Consider the following 23,093-nt stretch of genomic DNA (forward strand, 5'->3'; position numbering starts at 1 on the left):
CCAGGTTGCACATAAAAATCTACACTTCCTAGGTGATTCTCAACATTTTTTTCTAAACATTTTCCACCGGATAAAGTTCGTTAGTTTGTTCTAACCATTTCCCATTTCACAAAGTTAAGTTTTTACTGAATCTGTAAATAAGAAATCAATTATACAATAGCATTAACAGAACCTAAGAGAAAAGGGACTTTGCGCATGGCTGGTGGTTAACTCATTGATTCTGCTGCGTAGTTCTCTTGGATGCCTTATCAAATGCTGCTAATTTCTAGTCTGCATACAAATGTATTGATGTGCCAGAATTAAATCAAATTAGAATGTTTAGAGTAAAAGCGCGTTTGCCATGTTTCAAATTGTTCATATTTATTTGGAGACCTCAGAAGGACATCTTAATCTTATAGTGTTGTTACTTCAAATAGAAAAAGAAATTTTTAATGTTATTTGGAGAAAGTCCCTTAGCTTACAGACTGAAAAAAAAAGCAGAACTGCTGCAACAGATATTTTGACAAAAGCTTTGAATGAAAAATAACAAAACCTCTGCAGGGAATTTCCCATTAATCTAATTTATTTGGGAGCACATTTTCACAATAATAATTAAGTTATCTAATGTTCGCTTACATTAAAAAGCAATCATCTGTAACAGTTCATTACTAGAAAAAAGGGGGGAAAAAGGCCAATATTTTAAACTAACACCACAGGAAAAAACTAACAACTTACAAACATCAAAGGAATGCCATGATGTTTGACAGCTTCCTGTGAATTCAGCTGTTTCATCTCTTAGTGAAGTTGGCAACAGAAATTTTGTGCAGCGGTGTCTTTAAAGCTGTAACACGTTTATTTGTTAGACCTCTATTCATCCTTTTTTCAGGGTGTTTCAATAACCAAAATATCCAATAACTAAAGTCTTGTGACATAGGAATCCATGTTCAGTAGAGACAATGAAAACAAAAACTACATTTTCCTATGGAACATTATATTCGGGTAGTTCATCCATGCCTTGCAAGTCTTCAGTGGGTGGAGAATACCACGTATAACCAACTGAGATACCATTGAGCAAAATGCGGTTTTATCTGCTTTATTTCTCCTAGAAATGTCAGCACAGCACATTATATTGCCTGTAATTTTAATAGATAAACGAGACAATGATTCTGTTGTTATTTTTTTCTCAAAATGGTAGATTACATTTTCTTAAAAAGGTCTGCAAACATATTTACAAAAGTGTGAAAGCAATAAATGCAGGCTTCTTATATTTTTACTGAACTTCCAAAGACTGACTGATATCCTAATTTTATTGGAAATCTGGTCCAAGGATGATACAAGAAATTAAATATCACACTCAGTTTTGCTTTCATGTAGGCTACCGTGGAAAACAAATCAAATGGATAATTATTTTAAAAAGAACAAACTTATATTCCATGAAGCATAATGAAGAAATTCCAAAAGCATTTCCTATATTTTTATTTTGTTTCATCTTTAAAACATCTCTTGGTCTTGCTTAACGTTGTGTTAAAATGTGGGACACCATCTTACTTTTGGAAAGCCAGCTGCTGAAATGTAATTATAAAGTAGCCACTCAAATATCATTCACAGTATCTGCATCACAGGAATAGACTTTTTTTTTCAAACAGGAGTGGTAAAATTTGTGTTGTTGCCTTCATCTTTCACATTTTAAATACTGTTGGCTGACAGAAATAAAGTGTAGTGTCATGCTTGGTTTACCTAAATCGTTTATTTTGTAACTAATAAAAGTAAACAATTACCAGATACTGTATATATAGAGATATATAGATATATGGCCACAAATAAACTATAGTAGAAAGTTATTTTGGTTTTGATAAAGTTAAGAAAAGCACATAAAATCATATTTCATTAATATCTTGTTTTATGGCCATCAATATTTTTGTATTTTTTTGTTTTGTTTCATCAACATAGCAAAATACAATCTTCCTATTAAACAATAATTATCAGATGGCAGACAATTCTTTTTATTGGTTTACATTGGCAGGTCACAGTCTAAAAGCACAACCACATCAGGCAGAAATTGCACACAGACCGCCCTGGATTTTGAAGACTATTTTTTATGCTTCTACCAAAAGAGCTTAATTTAAAACTGGGGACTGTAACACACACTAATTAAATACATAGGTTTCTTTTTTTTTTTAATAGCTAAATAAAATGACTGAAACTGCAGTAGTTTATTTTGCTTTCAGCTTCAGTATTAACGTTTGTGCTTGACGCTAGCAAACACGCTTTGAACTTCCTAGCAATCGTTTATGAAAGTTCAATCACCCAGATAAAACCCAGATGATTTTTTTTTCCCGTCACGGAATACTGCAGATTTATTTCAATTAGGCCTGTTCCTTGGCTTTTTTTTTGCGTGTTGGTATTTGCATTTTTAAGTTATTCCTGAAAACTAAGGGAGATTCGCATGTAATACTATGACATCATACAGTCACAATGTCAGTCTTTCTCTAAAGAAATGATTGTAGGTGGGACTGGCCCATAAATATGCAGTTGTATTAGTTGTAGAAGGCATGTTCATGTCTTCAAAAACCAGGCTGGTCTTAAGATATTACTCTTTATTTGAGACAGTTACCATTACTTCATTAAAAAATGACAAAACAGCAATAAACATTTTAGCTCTTTAATGAGCAAAGATCAGGTCTCTTAGCATTGGAATAATATTCGTTATCCAGATTATCTTTATTTCACTCAGTGACCAGTAATATGGCCAAGAAGTACAAAGTAATTTTCCATCAAGTAGTATACAATTTTTGTGTGTAATAAGCTTTCATTCTTGAAAAAGAGTAACTGAAAAGAAATGTTTCTGTTACTGCAGTTAGTTTGTCAGAGAAAGTTCTTCGCATTATCTTACAAACTATCAAAATTGCTAGTAATTTGAAAAAATGTAAAAAAAAATCACATAACTTTAGTCTAATAGAAATATAGTACAGGTAAGAGAGAAAGTATTTATCAGGGATGTGCTCTTAAGTCCATCTCAATTATTTCTTTTATATAAATGTACATCTGATTACATATACAAACATTTTGAAAGGACCGTGGTATATAATTACTGGAAAGCAACAGGGGAATGAAAAATTTCTTGTGTTTTTAGAACATTCATTTCAAATCACACAAACTTATGTAGTATTCCGATTTTAAAATTTCCAGTTGTTGGGTCTCTCCCCATTCGTACATACCCTCTTTCTCTACACTGTTGCCATCTGGTCTAGAGAATTCATTCGAATGGCAAAGCTAATGTATAGCAAAAAGGGAATTAACTTTATATTAAAGTATTATAAGTAAACTTTGTAACATGCAACATGAGTTTAAACAATAAACTGAAAGGTGTAATCAGAGCGGTAATATTGGGGCATTTTTATATTGCAAAATATCATTGCAAGTAAATTTTTGGACACACTTTACCTTACCAATTTGAACTAACTATATTGTAACTAAATCACAGCAAATTATAAATCCTTCATCAAAGGAGATTCCATTAAAGTTATAGTTATGTTAAAGTTAGAAATTACTTAGGTGGAAAGGAAAAAGAACATTAATATTACAGATTTTTTTGTCTGGGATTCGTATCAGCGAGGGTTCACCACTGTATACCTAGAATGTCATAAATACCTTTAAGAACTGTTGCAATTCCTTCTATTTCTGAAGCTACCATGAAATATTTTACTGTAATTACTTTTGCCCCTTTAAAAAACTTCTTTAGGTTGTGCCAATTGATGGAGAAATCTTCTATTAAAAACTCCAATGGGATGAGAAGAATTTTAATTACGGCTTAATCAGCAGCACAGCCACCAAGCATATAAATTATCATGCACATCGTGCTAAAAATATCCAGTTTCCTTTATTCCCACAACTTTTATACTGACAGCACTTATGTGATAATGTTGTACCTGCCAGGCTGTAAAACTTCTTTGACTGGCAGATTTCAGCATGAGCCCCTTTCTAAGGCCTTAACAGCATTGGTGCTTTGTGTACTTATTCAAATATGTAAATATGGTCTACACAAGAAAACAGGTCCAAATAAAAATTGGTGAAAATTATTTGACATTCCATTAGTGTGTCCCTTGTGCATATTTATAGGTTTTTAAAATTTTCAGTCATAGTTCTTTCCTGTTTGTGTTGCACATGCCTAATTCCATTATGTAACTTAAATCTTCAAAAAATTAATACTTGAATGTGAATGAAAAAGTATCATTCAGGACAACTGCTTCAAGCAATTGCAAACAGTTGGGTTTTTTTGTTTTTTTTTCTTTTGTTTGTTTTGTTTGTTTCTTAAGTTCATTTGATATATGTACAATTCATTTTTTTCAAAACCCCAAAAGTTCTTGATATGTATATTCACATAATATTCCTCCATATTTAAATAGTAAGAGTCTTGTAGGTTGAAAGCCAAGTAATCTTCAGTAATATCACCTACTGTAATCCATCAAAAAATAAAGTTTGTTTCATCTTGTCTGGCTATACCCTGGTTGTTGAGTGTGAATGGGGGTGGGGATGAGGATGGGGCAGAGTATTGTTCTGTCCTCCGGTAAATGTATTGAATGTGTGTAGGGGTTGAATCCCTGGTATAGTGTTGGGGATCATTGTGATGGTGTTGGGTGTCATTAAGGGAATATCATCAGGAGACCTTCTCATAGCTAGCGTGTAGTCTGGGGGACAGGCGGTCCTAAGAACCACCTCATGTGGATGGATGGACTCACATTCATGATCCAAGTCAGTGTGCTTCATTTGGAGGGACATTATCTCCTCTTCTTGTGCATGGGTAAGATCATTGGTAGTAGTACGTTGTGGGCTACATCTCCTATGAACGTCATGTCTCCGCTTGTCTTTTTTGTAGTACAATGCTGCAAAGGCCAAAATGTTCAGGAACAGCAAAGATGCACCAACTGCAATAGTAACACTCAATTCTGTTGAATAGTCCCTTTGATCCACCGAAAATGGGCTTGGCTGTTGTTTGGGATCATCTTGTTTGGCTGTAGGAAAGGCTGAAGTAACAGAAACAGAATTTTTCCTTGTTGGTCTGAAAGTATTATCAGTCGATGGCACTTTAGTTGTGGTAGAGGTATACTGTGAAATATCGTTAAGATTGTGCAGATGAGGTACCAGTTCCAACCAAAGGTTCACTTTGTTGGCCCTATAATGTTCTTTAACTCGTGGTTTTAATCCAATGTGAAGATACAGTTGGTCTTTCTGAGAATATCTCGTCCATGCTACTTCTTCAAAACGGTTTGGTTTTGTATGGATGAATTTTGTATCTTGCGGCACTGGTTGATTTGGGTCGCTAAAAAAAAATAATCTCCAATGTTACAAAGTATTTCAAAAGGAATTATAAAATTAACATAATTAAGATTTTATACCTAATGTTTAAGTCTGCCTTTGGACAGAGCAGAATGCTATTTCCTAAAATTAGAGGCCTTAATAATCTTGATTAGAAACAGCATTATGCAAATGAACCCTTCTTTTACATAGACTTCAGCGACTTCCCTAGTTCCCCAAAACGCTAGTAGCTCTCACACTGAACTCTTTTGCTGCTGAAGACAGGCTGCCAGCAATGCGGTAGTGCGGACAAACATCTATGAGAGACCAGTGTGAGAGGACATTAGGCTTAGCTTTTCTTTTTTAGTAATGTAAAACTCATGAAGCTCAGCATTTCAGTTCATACGCAGTTATCTGTGGCCTTCCAGAGGTGAAAGACCACGGCAGGGCGTAACTCAGTATAACACACAGTGACTCAGGGCCCGATGCCCGAAAGTAGAAAAGTGTTTTGAACGACCAGTGAGAGAAGAATTAATGAAAACGATAAAACTTTTCAAGTTTAAAGTCACGTATTTTATGGTCAGAAGTGTCAATTTAAAAAAAACAAACACATTATTAAAATAAGCTGTATTATATTTGATGCAATATTTATGTAATTTTCTGTCTCATGGGATGAAAATATTATCGGTGCTGGGGTAAAGTCAGTTACTGGCGTAACCATTTTTAACTATACACGTATGTTAAATGCTCGGTTTTGCACTGTCCTGGGGATCCCTCAATTATTTTTGTGTACAAAGTATTTTTTTAATTTCTTCATGCAGAATGTTCACAAAGATATTTTTTCCCTCTATTTGCTAGAATGTGTAAGTGTGCTGAGGGACATTACAATAAACATAAATATCCAACCCAATTCTTAATCTCTTATTCATCCTACAAGTACAGAGGCATTCCCAAGGGAGATAACCAAGGGAAAGCACTGCATCATTATATCCTGAGTTTGTATGCAAGACTTTTCATTATCTGGTACTCACCCAGTTTTTGCAAAGTTTGTCCAGTAAGTCATCACCACTGCACTTAGCATGACATCATTTTTGGAGAAATTACAAGGAAATAATTCAGTAGGACCAATCATGGGGATTCCTAGTACGTAAGGAACCTCATCTCCATGGGCTGCATCTGCCCATGCAGGTACCTGATCTGTCTGGCAATGATGGTAGAAGGCATAGAAATATGTAGGCGATCCAAAATTTGAGTGAAGATCTGCTGTAGCCACAGCTGGTGCAACCCACTGGTGATCAGTAAACAAAGCCAGCAGTGTTTTCCTTCTGGTTTCAGGGTTGTGTCGATCTGCCCAGTCCGTGTACATAAATTTAATAGTTTCCCTCAATATATCTTTGCCTTCAGGATATCCGTATAAGTTATCGACAAAATTAGAAACGGCAAAGTCAAAATCACTAGCTGATATGCCATCTTCGCTATCCACGATATTTTCAACAAATTTTAACCCTTCCCCTTGGTTAACTCCCAACATGATGTCGTAATTGAGGAATTCTCCTTGTTCCATCAGTATCTGAGGATCATCTGGTATCACATCGCCATCAATTACTGGTCCAAAGGCTATATGGTATCTTGCTGGTTGAATGTCCTGGTCGACAAGTTCTCTATAAGGCTTCTTCTGTAGACATTCTACCAATTCTACAGTGTCTGACATGTTGCAACCAACTTTTGTAGCCAACATCCTGGCGTATTTTGCAGGCTGAAAACTAACTGCCCAGCTGGAGAGAGCTGTTCCGCTTTGAGCTATCGCTCTTTGAAAAAGTCCTGTGGGGAGAAATATTTAAAAACTACTGAAGTGACCTTGAAACAGCTACATACTTGAAAGATTCAAAGGAGTTCTTTGAAACAATAGAAAACTTCTAGAGAAGAGATACTTGAATCTTAATAGTACTTAATACACAAGATGGTGAGATCTGACTGTCATTGTACCTATAGGTAATGTATACAAAATAAATGCAATATGCGCAGAAATTGAAGCAAATGATTCTACCTCAATGTAGTCCAGCTGAGGAACAGATTTTCAAAAGAAACTCAAGAAGAAAAAGAAGTGGTGTCACCTTATGTAGGATAACACTATTAGCTTGAAAGAAATTCCTAAAGTTAAAGCAATTTATAGGTTGGAGGAAAAGCCAACAAGTCTCTGAAATGGACTGAATTTCTGGATATTGTTCAAGCCATCAGCAGCACGCGTGCATACAACTGTGTCAGATAAACCTACTATACTGCTTTTTAATGTTTTGTTTGGGATTAAACTTGGTTTGAGAGGTGCAGTGCTTTTGAATTGTATATCATAGCAAAAGTTTACATTCTGGAGTAACAGATGAGAAGGTACTAGGCAGCTATTAAATTTATAAGTGTCTAAGAGTCAAGATCCTTTCTTGTAAGGAGCCTTTTTAATGAAGGTTTATAGCGATCACACTTACATAAAAAGGGAAATGATATATTTTACACTATTTAGTTTTGTAATTCAGAGATTTAAACATATGTTCAGTTATTCATTTAGGGGAGAGAGAGAGTATGATCTGGCGCTGCATATAAACTTGTAGCAAATCCCAAAGACTTCAGTGCAATTAATTTGAATTTATGCTGATTTAACTAGCACTCTGGACCAGGAATTCTACTCATAGAAATAACAAAATATGTTTAAATTGACATTTTCCTCTCCCTTCTGTAAGCATCTTTGAGCATATCAAGGATGAAAGCCTCACTCCCTTGCAGTCAATGAATCAATCCAATTTTTTTGCTCTTGATTCTAATGCAATCGAAACTCCACCCTTGTTCCGATACTTCTTGTGCTCCCTTTGTGTTGGGGCTTTGCCTTTTCCCGCTCCCTTTGGGGAGGGTAGTTCGGGTTCTGAAAGAGATTTTGAGTCTGAACTTTGAGCAAAGTAATGCTCATGTCTAATCTTGGAAACCTAGACTATATTTAGGTAATTATGACCTTTCTGGTTTTTTGCATTTTCATGGAAGTGCATCCAGTTCATTTCAGTAGCACATCTTCTGCACTAATTACTAGCAAATATTTTATACTGGAGCCTACCTCCTATAGCTCACTGTGGGTGATGCAAAAAGGTCTATAGCATACGTAAGTTATGCTGATTTAAGATCTATGGGTCAAAATTTGGTTTTAGTTATGCTGATAGGCACCTGGGGTAATTCACTGACTTTGGTAGAGTTGCTTAGGGACTGGAAGTGACATCTGGCCTCCCTCAATTTTGCTAAGAATGTATCTTTGGTCCAATGCTTGATGAATAGCTGGATACTCCCACTAAAGGAACTGGAGTGAAGGTGCTCAGCTTACCTCAGAATTTTATTCCAATAATGCAAAAGATGGCTTTTACTTTGATAAGTAACATATTTCTATTGATAAAAAACTTCCATAGCCTCTAAATCAAGTCAGAGACGTGCCTTTACAGCCTCTATTGCAGTACCAGACCCTGTAAGCTCAGAAGTTAGTTGGAATCAGTTGCTGGCAGGAAACATTTTACAAGCTTCTGAGGAATTTTAAAATCATTCTAGACTGTATGAGGTCCAAATCCAAAAGTCTTAAAATCAGATAGGTGTAGGGACTGAAATACGTAAACTCGAGCCTCTCCTTAAATTTATGAGAAGTCATATCCAAGATGTTATTTCCTTGTAAGATATGAGTAAAAAATATGAAAGAACTTGAGCTATAAAGCAGGTAAAAATATATTTGCATGTTTACAAGGTCAGATATTGAGCTGGTGTAAATCAGCTCAAAGTCAGTGGAATTACCGCAGAGGATCCAGGCATTGTAATAAATGTAACTAAACGACAAAATGGAATTTTCACAAAGACGTATTTCATGATACTTAATAATGTTTCTTTTTTGCATATTGTGTAAATCTATTTTTATTGCTTTATTACATATGTCTGAACAAGGACAGAAAGTGTAAGCTATGTATTAAGAAAATGCTGATATAAACACTATGGCTTGCTAAGTGATTAAATGTTGGGTTAAGTAAAAGTGGTCGTTCTCTGGCCATAAAGTTATCTTAGGAAATGAAACTAAACATCCCTCCTTCTGCTGAAGAATGCTTACGGAAATATTCCTCCTCTGAAACCATTTGGTGAAAAATGAACAACAGTATGAAAAATGATTTTCATTCTGTCACATAAATCCTGGCAGAAATTGGTACCACACAGGATGGAAAACTACATTTTTATCTGATAATGTGTATGATTATTATAGCTTATGGGCTTCAGACTGATGGAAAGAAGATTTAAATGTTCAATGGACCATATAACTTTGTGACTCCTATTCAAAGTCTCACCAAAGTAAATAATAATAATAATTTGCATATATTCGTCTACATTTTCAGAGCACCTTCTAAAGATGGGTGCTGTTCTGCCCACTTGCAGAACAGCACCATCTTGAAATAGGCTGAATGCTTCCTCTCAACTACCACGGGATCCTTTCAAAGGGAAATGAAGGAAGCAAAGAGAGCATCCGAATTTACAGCTTATGAAAGAGACTGGTTAATAATGTGAAACAAAAGTTTTTTTGAAAATGTTAAGATACTTGAAAATGTTTGAAAACTTGAAATAACTTCTCTTATTTGAAGCTGACCAATTTTTATTTTAACACTTTTTTTTAATGGCAGGTCTAACCATCCCCAAATGAAACATAAAATACATGGGGGTGTGGCACATTGTTCTGTTTAATCCAAATTTCAATAAAGCATATTTTTGCTTTCTTTATAAAAGAAATCCTCAAACATTTACTTTTACAATTGCATTTTAAGTATACATCCGTAAGCCCTCTCCAGTCTCCTCCCGAATCCTTTGATCTGCCATGTCGGCAAATTACTGCATCAGTTTCCTCAAACAAATTCTGCTCCTGGCAGAATTCTGGCCATGTGTTAGAATATGACAGGGTAAAATTTGCTGATAAGAGGCAACACATGTCTGTCCAGATATTGTAAATGTGGCATTTTGCATTAATGTCATGTTACATCAAGATCAAGATTAAGATCAAGTAAGAGTTAGGGGAGGATAAACCAGGTCTCCTCATTCAACCTTAAGCTAAATCCTCTATGACAAAAGTTATTTTTGCGAGTTCTGATGAAAAAAGAGGGTGCAGACTGACCCTCAGATTACAGCGTAATGAGATGATGCTTACATCTCGTCCTTATAGGCCAGTTTATAAATATGTCCTACTTAACTGCAGGTAGTTATGGAAAAAAGGATTACATTAAAAATCAAATTGTGGAGATAGACTAAAATTTAAACCACAGTCTATTTTCCACTAGAATTTTCTTGTAAAAGCTATATTTTTATCTCATTTAAAATAGTGTAAAGGCCTGATCTAAAGAATCTGTCACTTCTGTTGACCTCAGTGGGCTCTGCCTCATGACTTTGGGTAAATGCAGCTCTTTTAATGTCAGTGGAATTATTTTTTTATGACTGGCCAATTAGTCCCCCATGGAGATACAGCAATATAAATTAGTGGAGGATTGTATGCACAGGGCACAGTGTGATGTCCCTGGTAAAACTAAACAATACAGATAAAAATGTGTGAAAACAGTGAGACAAAAGTAATGTGATCAATAAGCAATAGCCATGCAAATGAGAGAAACTGTGTGGAACTGTGGTGCAAAACTCATAGGAAAAAAAAATTGGGTGCCTCAAACAGCATGTTTTTAATTTCCTGCTGTCTGCCTCAACTAGAGAGAAAAGGTGTTAGTTATGGAATAGGAAAAAACATATAGAAGAAAATCCATTTGCAACTTGGATGCTTTGACAATTTTGGATCATGCATGCAGAACATTCAACTATTCTTTCATTAGATGACAGCAAGTGAAGTTCATGCACTTTCAGACAAAAGATTTCTGAACTAGATACGTGTTTCCTTCACAGAAAATAATAGTTTTAAGCATTTCAGCTGTTAGCCTGAAAAGAGAAACTGTGTCATTTTGGTTTTCTTTAAATTCTGCTCCTCATGAGAAACTAAACATGCCTTTCATGACAGTCTGAATATAGACGACCTCATCTACCGTGAGAATGACTGCCTGCTCTTCCAAAAGGGACACCCTTAGGTAGGAAAGAAAAGAGACAAAAATGATGCACCGAGAAAATGCTGTTCAGAAGTCTGCTATAAAGTGTTTCTACAAAGCTCCATAGGAAAAAAGAAGAAAGTGACCAAAATTTAAACATGCACAGAAGAGCTGAGGGAGAAGGTGGCTTGTACAGCCTTTAAAAAGTTTGCTTAATATTGAGCTGAACTCAACAGTTCATAGGAACAAAGAGAGTATACAGAGCATCACATAGTACTAATGGCAGTGGCATGCAGACACCAAAATTGTCAAAATTTGCAACCTGCATAATACCTTTGGTTGAATTGCTCCAACGGTTACCTTCAGAATAATGGGATAAAGTCAACAGATTGACGCATGAACCGCCTGCACCAGATCCAAAAACAGTTATTCTTAATGGGTCACCACCAAAGAACCCAATATTTTCACTAGTCCATCGCAAAGCTTGAATTAGATCAAGGAGGCCATAGTTTCCTTTTGCTGCTTGGTCCCCAGTGCTCAAAAATCCTGCGAAGGTAAATGAAAAAAGAAAGGGTTAGCAAGTGCTTTTCTGCGAAATACTGTTGCAATCTTCTAAGTAAGATTTCAAAAGTCTATGCCATTAAATATTATGCAACTACATAATCTTCCATATTCACTGGACAACAATTTGCAATTTTGCGCTCTTCCTGAAACAAATGATTTAGTATTCACTCTTTTGGCCATGATATATTAATGTGGGGAAGATGAACATACATCCCAGGCAAAATACTCGTCTAAGTCTTAACAGGTCACAATGTGTTACTCCCAAAGACTTCATGGTGATTGTACCAAGTTTAAGAGTAAAGGTTTAGCAAACAGATACGCTGCAGTCATTTTGTAAGTGATTTGGTCAACTGTGTATTGCACTTCTGTACTTAGATGCGGCCACGAGCTTTGCGCACGCCGGAGAGGCAACGGTTACACTTCTCTGTAGACTGTGTTTGGATATGTCCCAGCAACACACTCTCTTTTCCTCTTTTCTCCCCCCCAAAATGCAGTTTATGTCACAGGACAAGGTGGGTTGAACAATGTGAGTAGCTCTCCGCTCCCTGAGCTCCAACCCACAGTCATTAACCTGAGTTAATTGAATCTACATTAAATGGATAAAGAGAATTTAAGCTGTTCCCATGACCCCTTAACATCAAAAAGATAAGAGCTCAGCAGTAATCCAGAGAGCACAAGAATTGCTCCCTTTTACTTATACTGGAAGAAAAATGGTGGAACGTGTCAGGTGCAGGAACGACTGTTTTACACTTTACTCCCAGCAGTACCCTCATATTCAGTATTGCTGTTACTCTTGTCATTCGAGCCTACTGACTCTAAAAGGTGGACAATAAAAACTTTGAAGAAAGTCTCTATTGGTAGAAGACATTGCTTTGCTTTTGGATCTCATTTGTTGACATTTCCAATTTTCTCAGCTTAATAAACAAATGTTTAAATAATACCAGCATTATGAAGTAGCCCAGCACCTCCATTTGCATACCAAACTCATTTAATGCTCACTAAATCGACAGTTTAACTGTTTTTCAGTACATGCTTTGTAGAGAAATGCAACCATCACAACAATTATTTCCACATTAATTAGATATTAGTGGGTCTTCTAGTCTCGTCAAAGTTCTACTGATTTAACTCTCTTGAGTGCAGACAGCCTACTCAAAAGAAGTTTACAGTAGTTTTTCAGACAAATGGCTCTCAAAGGAGTCCTACTGTTTCATTATGACAATAAAAGCAGCTTTCGAGACATTTCTAAGACGACAGGCACGTGTGCATACACATATATAAAGTAAGGATTTAACAAGAATACAGATAGGTGCATGCATGTACCTATATTCATGTATATAATGAACATGTCATTCGTTACTTTATTATTATTCTGATTTGACTTCCAATGGCGAGCTTACATTTGGTATTCTGTCGTATGTGTAGACATTTATACTAACAGACCTTCTTTGCTGTAAACTGCACTGAAAGCTAATTGGCCTTGCTGCCTCCGTAGTTGAGCTATGCTCCGTTTAGGGCGAGCAGCTTGCTTTGTGTAGGTCAATTCTGATTTTTGTTACCATGGAGAGGGAACAGGAAAGTGGCATAAGGTGCCAGGCCAGCAATTCTCCCACTTCCAGACCTAATGTACCAAGTCTAATGGGCATACTTCATTCACTGTAGCCATAGTAAATTGTTGCTCTGATACTAGACTTTAAAATAACCACTGTTTTACACCTAAAACCTGCCACATTTACTACTTAACTGCATCAAAAAGCAAAGTAGCATCACTACCACAGAAGAAAATAGCACCTTGATACTCAGGGAAAGCCCAGAAGGGAAGTCATAAATGTAATTAATTCATTCTCATTTTACTACTACAGCTCAGTACTGAGTTGAGATTAATATGATGTTGTTTTACTCTGCTTCACTCTCTTTTGTTTTCTTCTGTGTAGCCAGAGGGGCTGGTGTTCAGGCCTATGTGAAAGGATGGCCCCAGTATAATCCTTCCTGCACAGAAGCACGCATTCCTGTCTTCACACTCCAGTAAAATGTTGTCCCCCATAAATAGTTTTTAAGGACACGGAGAGATGATGTCTTTGAATCTATGACAGCAAATCTAATGAAAGCTCCCTAACCAGTCTCACTGCCTTTGTCAGCCTGCTTGGAGTTGAGGGATGGTACCAGTGACTGTAACAAAATTAAAATGTAGGAATTTATGGGAACTACAGGATCCTGTGGTTGCACATGCTGCGAAAGTCTTCCCCTTTCTTTGCATAAGTATATGACTGACAAATCAGTTCATCATACTAAGCACACAAGTGACTGCGCTGATTTAAGGGATTAGAGGAACGACTGACAGTGGCGGTCCTCGAAACACAGGCAGCAATGAGAAGAGAGCAGTTACCAAAATTGTGCCCTAAACAAGTCCCTCTTTGCTTTTTTCCCTTTCCCTGGTTTGCAGATTCCCTGAGCCTGGACAGGATCTGCTCTCAGCAGAGCTGCAGCATTGGTTCAAAAAGATCCTGTAGATTTCACAAAGTGATTCCAAGGCATTTATCAGGCAAATAGGTGGTAGGGTTATAGCTGAGGTATAGTGATCGCCCTGAAGGAAAACAAATGCTAACACTCAAAGTTTCTTGAAAAAGTTGTTTTCTATACTCTGTATAATATGCAGCAAAGTGGGAAGCAAATAAGTCTCTGCCTGGAAAAGCAACAGATTAAAATTATAGGTAAAGCCTTAGGGCAATCCCCTGCTGTTAAATGAGTTCACATCAAGCCCCGAAGCTTGATGGGGAAATGGGAAATCCTTGGGAAACTATAAAAGAATCCTTGCAAAAAAGATCTTAAAAAGAGAGCAAAAGAGGAAATGTCTCCTGTTGCTAAAAGTAGACATCAGGAACCTTGCATTCAGTTCAGGAAATGTGCCAGAAGAGGGAGCTTTCAGTTTATCTAAAAAAAAAAAAAAAAAAGGAAAAAAAGGAAAAAAAGAAAGAAAAAAGGAAGTATTAGTAATATCCTCCTCATTCATCTATATTAGACAAATTATGACTTGTGTCCAGAGCAACAGCTCTGATGCAAAAGAAATATCTCATGCTTCCTCAGCAAGAACCACATTGGCTGACTTCCATATCTACACAAGATGGATGATTATTGATGTTGACTTTCATGACATGAAACATTTCTATCTCATTTTTCAGAACCATAAGAAGCCTGTTAATATCGCCACCTGTTCATGCCTTTTTTTCTTGTATGCAGTAGTATCAGCATGGCTTAGAAGCCTTCAGAATGTCATGAAATCAGAGATAGGACTGATAAAACAGATGAGGTTTTTCTTTCCAGTTTGTGGTTTGGTTTTTTTTTTTATAGCAAGGAGTGCCTGAATACAGATAAACTCATCTAAGTAAACACCCGTAGAGAAATGCTTTAACACACAGCATCATACCCTGTCTGCAGGTCTGTGGGTGCAAGTACTTATTCCTGTTTATCGCTTAGATAAAACAGAGATTGCAACAATATGTTTTGTCCTCATCGCTAGAGGAGCTTTCAGTATGTAATTAATATAGATACCGTACATTTCTATGCATTTCTGTGACACAATCATTACACTATCTAGATATTAAGCTAGCAATTTTGACTCATAGAGGGGAACCTGCTCTTGCTGAAAAGGGCTTGTGTGTCTGAAAGCTTGACTGTTTTTAAACTATATCAGCTAGTCTATTAAAATACATTATCTCTTTCTGCAAATGCTGTCTAATTATTATCCTTGGATTGTCATCTCACCACGAACACTGCTATCGTACAGTACCACCTTTTGCTCTTGTAAAAAAAGCGAGGTAAATTATTCTTTATTTTAGTTATTCCAGGAAGACATTTGCAAAAAACTTATTTTTGCATTATTCTCTAAAAAGGTCAGATTGAGCTAATTTTGTTCCATAATTAAGTCCTTCTACTGGCAATATTCCAATCATCAGCTGAACAATTGCTATTTTATATTCTGAATGGAGAGGTTATCTCTCCTTTTATCTCCTCTAAAGGAGCAGACTCTAATAGAATTATGGAAGTGAGGATGTGGTCTTTTGTGAGTTTAAGAAAGAGATTTATTAAGCTCATTTGGACCATTTCTCTGTTGCATGTCCGTTAGACAAATAGGCAGAGTGTGCCACAACCAGGCCCTGTATTTTGTGTTAAGATAAATTTTAATACTTTATAGGCTTATCTGCCTGGGTAATGATTTCTGCTTGCCATGCAGATAAATCTTTTTTTTCTAATACGATTCCAGCATTTTTGAAGAGTAAATAAAAGAATAGAGCTGTGAAACTTAAAATATTGTCTTGAAAACCTTAGTAGATTGAATTATTTTAAGCTCTGGCCTAATTTGAACATTCAAATTAATGCAGAGGGGAAGGCCAAGACAGAATTTTTCCTAATGTAAGGGACTGCTACGACCTGCTGATGCAGTAAAAGACTAGGCGCAGGCTGGTGGCTATGCAAGTGCCATTTCACATCACAGAGAACCAAACCTTCCCTCTGATGAGTTCTGCCCATACGAGTGTTTCATAACCCAGCAACCTTCGTGGCTGGATGGAAGAAAGGGCAGAATGTCTTGTTGGACAAAAAACCCAATCTGCCTGCAAGGAAATACACAGCAACAAATGCTACTCTAAAAATAAAACACAAGAGCTTATAAAAACTGGTCTGACATGCTTAAAGGGTTTTTTCAAAGAACTGTGTTACTGAAAGCAGTAACACTTAAGACTTTAATATTACCCACCTGTTTAGGCACGTGTTATCATAATTTAGCTGTGTTTCCAGTTACAATTCCCTATGCAGTCAAATGTCATCTTTTATTTTGTTAAAAGCAAATGTTAAATTGTACAAGTATAAATGCATCAATGCATAATGGAAGAATACAGGACATATTTTGAGGGAAGAATTTATATTCCCTCTGGATTGCAAGTTCCTTGGTTAGAACTTTAGTTTGACACCCTCTATTAATGTTGAATGGTAATTGCCATGTACAGAAAATTTCAGTTGCCCTTTAAACTATACCTACTCAGTTAGAAATGTGAGCAAGATAAGCAAATTTTAAGCAATATGGTTAAACTTAAAGAGCACATTTGTTTTCATCTTGGACATCTCTCTTGAATTTGCATCAGCTAACTAATCTGAATGAATTACGTGGGCAGCAGCACTGTGAACATTAATGTATATGTGATATTCATGAAGCAGAGGATACTGCTCCTTGCTTTGCTGACCAGCACATCCTAATATTAATAGCATGTTTTAGTAATGGATAAGGGGTAAGGTGACTAAAAGGACTAGGAACTCCCATGAGGAAGATGTAGGAGAATATAAACTATCCAGTGCAAGAAAAATATTCCTCTGTAGACATCTGCAATATACCTCGGCTCGAGAATCAGGTAAGCAAGTCTTCTGAAAATGCTGCTCAATCAGGAGTTTAGTATCAAGTTCATTTAATATACAAAAAAGTAATTGCAACATTAGCAAAGTACTTGTCTGTTTCTGTAGCTTTCTGCCACGTGCATATTAGTAATAAGGCTAATGATTTCAGAAGTGCAAGATTTTAGCTTAACTCCATGAGATGTGCAACGTATCATGCTACATCATTATGCACTCTTTCCTGGCTGTTTAAGATATGTGAGACACTGCATTTATATACAGAATTTATTTTAGGTATAGAAGATAAATTAATATGTCAGACTCTTTGCAGGTAGACACACTGTACTTTTAAACAATTAGAAGACAAACGTTCTGTTGCAAAATATCTGTTCAGGTGTACATTGTCAGGCTGGACGGGGCTCTGAGCAACCTGATCTAGTTGAAGGTGTCCCTGCTCATTGCAGGGGGGGAGTGGATTAGATGACCTTTAAAGGTCCTTTCCAACCCAAACCATTCTATGATTCTATACATTATATTCATATATTTGCAAACGATTCATTTTTCACATAGTAAGGTTACGTGACCGGTCACATAAATTGTTCGATAACTTACTTATATTTTCTGATGTCATACCATAAGCTTTATAAATTAAGGACAAGTACCTTCCATACAAATAGCTTGCACTGATTTTTTCAGCGCACAACTCTGTTTTGGGATGTTAGGCTTGCATTTCTGTAGTGATCAAGTTGTGACTACCAAAAGAGCAGAATGTGCCATATAACACTGATCAAAGTGATGGGGGGGGATCAGGAAGGGTTCTGATATGAGGCCAATTTAATTGCAAATGTTCTAACTGTGGAATTTTAAATATTTTTTTTTTTAACAAAGACGCTCTTATAGAATAAAAATCCATCCATTCAATATGGCTGGACTATATGGCTGACTTAAAAAGAACACTTCAGAAGCTGAAAAGTTTTTTGTGCGTAGTTGTTCCCACTATTCACATAACCTCAGTCACTCAGTAAAAAACTAGGAAACAGCTCAACTATTTTAACTGTCTTAATTAAGCTGTGTCACTGTAAGAACAGTACTTCAAGGTTAAGTGTATGAACAATAAACCGTACTGCGAGTAATGCGAAACAGCTGCAGTAATTCATTAACTTACCAAACTCTAAAGTGGTGCTTCTGTGAGGTCGAATTGCTTAAAAATACCAACAGTACCAAATTCACTGGCCAGTGCTATTGCCCCAGCAGTTAGCCTTTGGAAATTCCCATACATTTCACCAGAGTAAAGAATTTACAGAATTGAATCAGTAAATATAAGAACTTGTAACTATATCCTTTGGCATTTTGAAAGTATACATGGAGAAAAGTGTGTGATGATGTATAAACTCTGATGCGCTTTTCCAGCATTGCTGGTTTACTGTTAGAATTTTTAACACTCCTCCCAGAGTACCAAATCCTTCGAATTAATATCAGTGAAGTGGCCGGAGCCTACAAAAAGGCTGGCCTTTCCTTGTGGCTCTTTGAAACAACAGAAGTTTTCCCTTCCTTGCATTTTACTTAATTTCTTCTCCCACCAGAGGCTAAACGAACTGAACGCTGCAAGTTACAGAAGTCCCTTACAGCTGTTTCAGTCTGGCATCTGTCACTTGCCAGTGCTGACACATTACAGCAAACTTGTAGTATAGAGGCAGATTGCGAAGGAGTGAAGTGTCTCACACCAGAGCGCTTTATTCTATTGTCAAAGATGTATTGGCCCGACTTCACTGGGTGCAATGCAGCCCAAGGCAGGCTAACTCCCAGACTTTTTTCCAAAACACAGGTTCTCTTTCACGGGCTATATCAAAGTCCTTTAAATGTCAAAAAAAGGCTGGATGAAGCCAGATTTTTTCCTATCCTGGAAAATTTTCCTCAACCATTACAGAAGGAAGGAAAACGCTTAGATTTACTGTGATATTCTTGGCAAGTACGTCGTGGATGTTGGAAGAGTCTGAGATTATAATTTCTAGCATTCTCTGAAGGCTGCGAGAAAAGGCCAACTCTCTTTGCCTTTAAAGTTTCAGTAAAGAGATTATGAAAGTCAGAGAGCGCTTTCAAAAGCTTTAAGCTGCCTTTTCTCCGTGTGGTCAATGGTTATTTTCCATTCTGTCATGCTGGGACAGTTGTGGGCAGTCTCTCTAATTCTGGGTTTTCTCAATGTGCGAGACATTCAGGTATCGGTCCCTATGATAATCCCACACTTGCATGTGGGGTCGCGGTATGGGGCAGGCCCACACGATGAAGCAGGTCAACGTTTGCTTGTAAAGAACCGAGCTGGCCGGTTTCTCTGCCTGCGGCATGGCACGGTGCGGTGGTGTTTCTCTCCAGCTCTCCCAGCCCACATGTCAAGCGTGACCGGTTAGCGGGTCACAGCTCCCGCAGCATGTGGCCAGCTTGTCAGACGCGGGGCAATGGTGAGAATACAAAAAGTCAGATGTCGGTTACAGACCTGTCAGCTGCGGAGACGAGTTGCGCAGAAGCAATTCTCTAAGCCCGTGCGGTAGAGTTGGTATCGGGGTGGGAAGTGTAAACTTATTCTGTGCTCTGCAGGCAGTTCTGGCAGCCAACGTTTTGGCTTCGGGGCAGGGAGCACGGATAAAAGAGGGCTTCAGCTGCCCTCTGCTTGTCAGACCTCTACTCTAAATACCACATAGTCGGTCCCAAATGATCAGCAGAGAGATCAGCTCTATAGCAGCTTATTATAGATGATCTTTACTGAAGAGTCAAATGAAAGTCTGATAACAATCTCAGAGATACTCTGAAAGAGTTATATAAGCAATAGGGCTAGTCCACTAGAAGTGATCTTTAATACTGATTTCTGGATATGCTGTAAAAGGAAAAAAGAAAAGGAGGAGGCAAGGCTAGTCTCAGAAATACAGCTGCAGAAACTAATTTTACAGGATTTTAAGTGATATGTGCTGACACGTACCGGAAAGTACAAGTAAGCCTTAAGAACTGATGAATGACATTTGGCATAGGTGGACGCAAAAGGCAGCTGGAGTACGTTTGATTTGATTGTCTCCTCTTCTTCTTTAAAAATACAGAAAAAAAGATGAGGTTTGCTATAGAAAAGAGCAGGTAACTATGAATATTTTCATCTTTGAAAAAATACGCAATTCTGCTGCCAGCAGAGAACATCTGCTTAAATGCCTTCCACGAGGTAAAAACCATAGATGTTAGTACACGGCTGAGTCATGCTCTAGGGCAACACAACTTTTAGTTTGAAGTATTTTTAAGTTGCATACAAACTTTTCACAGGAAATGAACAGCACTGTATTACTAAGTAATACAACAGCAATGCTCTTATGAACCACCGTCTTTGAGAACTTCAACAAAAAAATAAATAAAATCGATAGTGTCCAGAAGACAGCATAGACAAAACCAAACCTTATTATAGGATAAAGTGTGGAATAATAAAAATCAAACACATACTGATCCTTTCAAATATACTCAGCCAAAGCCCAAACGATAAGGAAAGACTACATGAGAGAACAGAAAAGTCCATAGCCAAAGCCATCACTTGACTTTCCTACTTGGCAGAAGAAAGCGATGCGCCGAGGGAGAGATTCTTGTCTTCACCAGCATTGAGTGCACAGCTGTTCCACTCCTACCTACTTCAAGTAGTGCAATATGCAAAATTAAGTAGCCCACAGCACTTTGCATCAAATATCTGTCCTTTACTATGGTCTTTCAGCATCCCCATTTTCAGCAGCAAGATCAAAATCGAGGCATTAAGATATGCTAGACTTTCATGCAATATGCCATAAATTTTAACTTTAGATGATACAATTAAAAGCAGCAGCTACAAACCTGGAAAACATATTATAGTGGAGAGTTAACAAATATCAATGTTCTTAAAGTGCAAGGCTTTAAAAATAAAAATTGACCCCGTAAAAAAAGTCTGCTTTCCATTTTCCCTCAAGATTTGGGCAAAATCAGTTCATTATCTCAAGATAGCCCAGATGGTACTTGAAGATCTTTCTACCCAACATATTTGAGAAAGTTTTGCTATATAATGAGCTGTGTAATATGTGCAGCTACTTAGAACTACGTGTAGTTCAGATTCAGCTTTCAAAAGCATCATTTAGGTAGTACATTTTAATTGACTGTTACATGCCAGAGAACACTTTTTCTAACTTAGGCCTGGAAATCATCTTTGCTTTATAATGGTCACTCTGGTTGTATATGTTTTCGCTAATACCACGCAGTTTTTCAGAATTTTGAATATGTATATGGATGAGAGAAAGGATGGGTTTAATTTCACTAGAAGGGAAAATTCACATTTTAGAAATAAAAAAATCATAATTATGAGTTCCACTGAGAAGGACAGCACCATAATTTTTAATACTTCTCCACAGTGTTGAGATTTGCAGTGAGGGTCCAATCAATGCTAATATATATTCTATGAGCTGATGAAAGGGAAGTCAGAAATCTTCATGTAAAACTGTGTATGCAAATCACTAGTTAGAAGCCTAGCAGCTATTTGAAAGTGCAATCTTTCAATCAGAACACAGAAATTATGGTGCTAATTTACTGTGAACTCAAATCTCCTTATTTGAAAATAAATAGAAAAGATTAACCATTGGACCAATTTACCAAGAACTGCATTCAGTAAGCCATCACTCGCATTTTTAAATCAGAACTGGAGGCTTTCTAAAAATATGTCACTGCTCAGATAAGATTTAATTCAGGTAAGTTTTATGAACAGTATAATACAGGTAGAGGTCATATCAGATCATCACCAAAATGCCTTCTCGCTTTTGAATGTGCAAGTTAAATAACATATGAGACTTAAATAATCAAGATCTGACTTCTGTAGCCTGATCAGTGCAGACAGATCCTTTAAATGTACTGGGAATTTAAATAAGTTTTGAGAAAGCCTGAGAAATAAAGCTTTTCTATCTTCCTGCTTTCTCTCTCCCGCTCCCTTTCCTCTTCTCTTCCCTTCCCTTTTTGCAAAGCTTAATCTTATTTAATCGGTATCAACATTATTCTTGTAGTTCTGTTATTCATGTGAACTTATATATGTGTCCACTATGCTCTTTGAAATATACTTGGGGGCACACAATCAATTTATCGCTCGATAAATCCTTGGGAATACCCGACAATATTTTTACCCGCGTGATAACAACCTGCCATGCTCTCTACAGACGCTACGTGGTCGACCAACTCCTTGACCTACCTGTGGCATCACATCCACATCTCTTTCCTTGCTGCAAGACAATATGCAGCAGTAGCACAGAGATCAGAAAGATGACGTTCTGCTCTGTCCCTTTAAACACCTAAAGGCATATTTGTCTTACTGAAGACACTATATTTGTGGCTATCTTAGCCTGCATGTAAGAATAACTTCTGATAAGAAAAAGTAAGTCGAAAAAGCAGCAACCCAGTTTCAGTTTGAATTGTAAAGTGAGGCACGTTGGAGCACACTGCAACACCACCATAATTATAGCACGTCAGGTTATGTATCACGGCTTGTTATTGCAGCTGCCCTTTGTGTTTACGATGGCAGAGATGCTGAATCTGTTCTTACCCAGAGAAAAGGCCTTGTCCAACAGTGAGAAAGCTAAGAAATATAGCAGGTTTTCGATTTATACCTGTGGACCTCTAAAAGTCTGTGGACTACTTCTGGCAGGCCAAAGATCACTAAGAAAAGCAAACCAATTAAGAGCAAACACAAACGTACTTTATGACCGCCTGAGCCACTAGGGAAAAACCTGAGAGGTCTGTAACAAAAATATGTTGCAAACAACTATCTTC

The 23,093-nt window shown here is 37.0% G+C and overlaps 1 protein-coding gene across 6 annotated transcripts in view; it reads right to left on the minus strand.

The window, feature by feature from the left end:
- Positions 1 to 1,056: 1,056 nt before the first annotated feature.
- Positions 1,057 to 23,093, minus strand: part of NLGN1 (neuroligin 1) — a 330,463-nt gene continuing 308,426 nt past the window's right edge. For 3 of the 6 annotated variants that reach the window (XM_052804303.1, XM_052804300.1, XM_052804298.1), the window contains 3 exons: positions 11,709 to 11,894; positions 6,306 to 7,095; positions 1,057 to 5,299 (listed from right to left, as the gene is read on the minus strand). In XM_052804303.1, the coding sequence (XP_052660263.1) occupies positions 4,477 to 5,299; positions 6,306 to 7,095; positions 11,709 to 11,894 (1,799 nt within the window). In that variant the 3' untranslated portion in view covers positions 1,057 to 4,476. Of the gene's footprint in view, positions 5,300 to 6,305; positions 7,096 to 11,681; positions 11,895 to 23,093 lie in introns of all 6 variants that reach the window. The other 3 variants (XM_052804302.1, XM_052804299.1, XM_052804297.1) reach the window with 1 other exon arrangement.

Source organism: Harpia harpyja, chromosome 12 (assembly GCF_026419915.1).
Source record: "Harpia harpyja isolate bHarHar1 chromosome 12, bHarHar1 primary haplotype, whole genome shotgun sequence".
NCBI lineage: Eukaryota > Metazoa > Chordata > Aves > Accipitriformes > Accipitridae > Harpia > Harpia harpyja.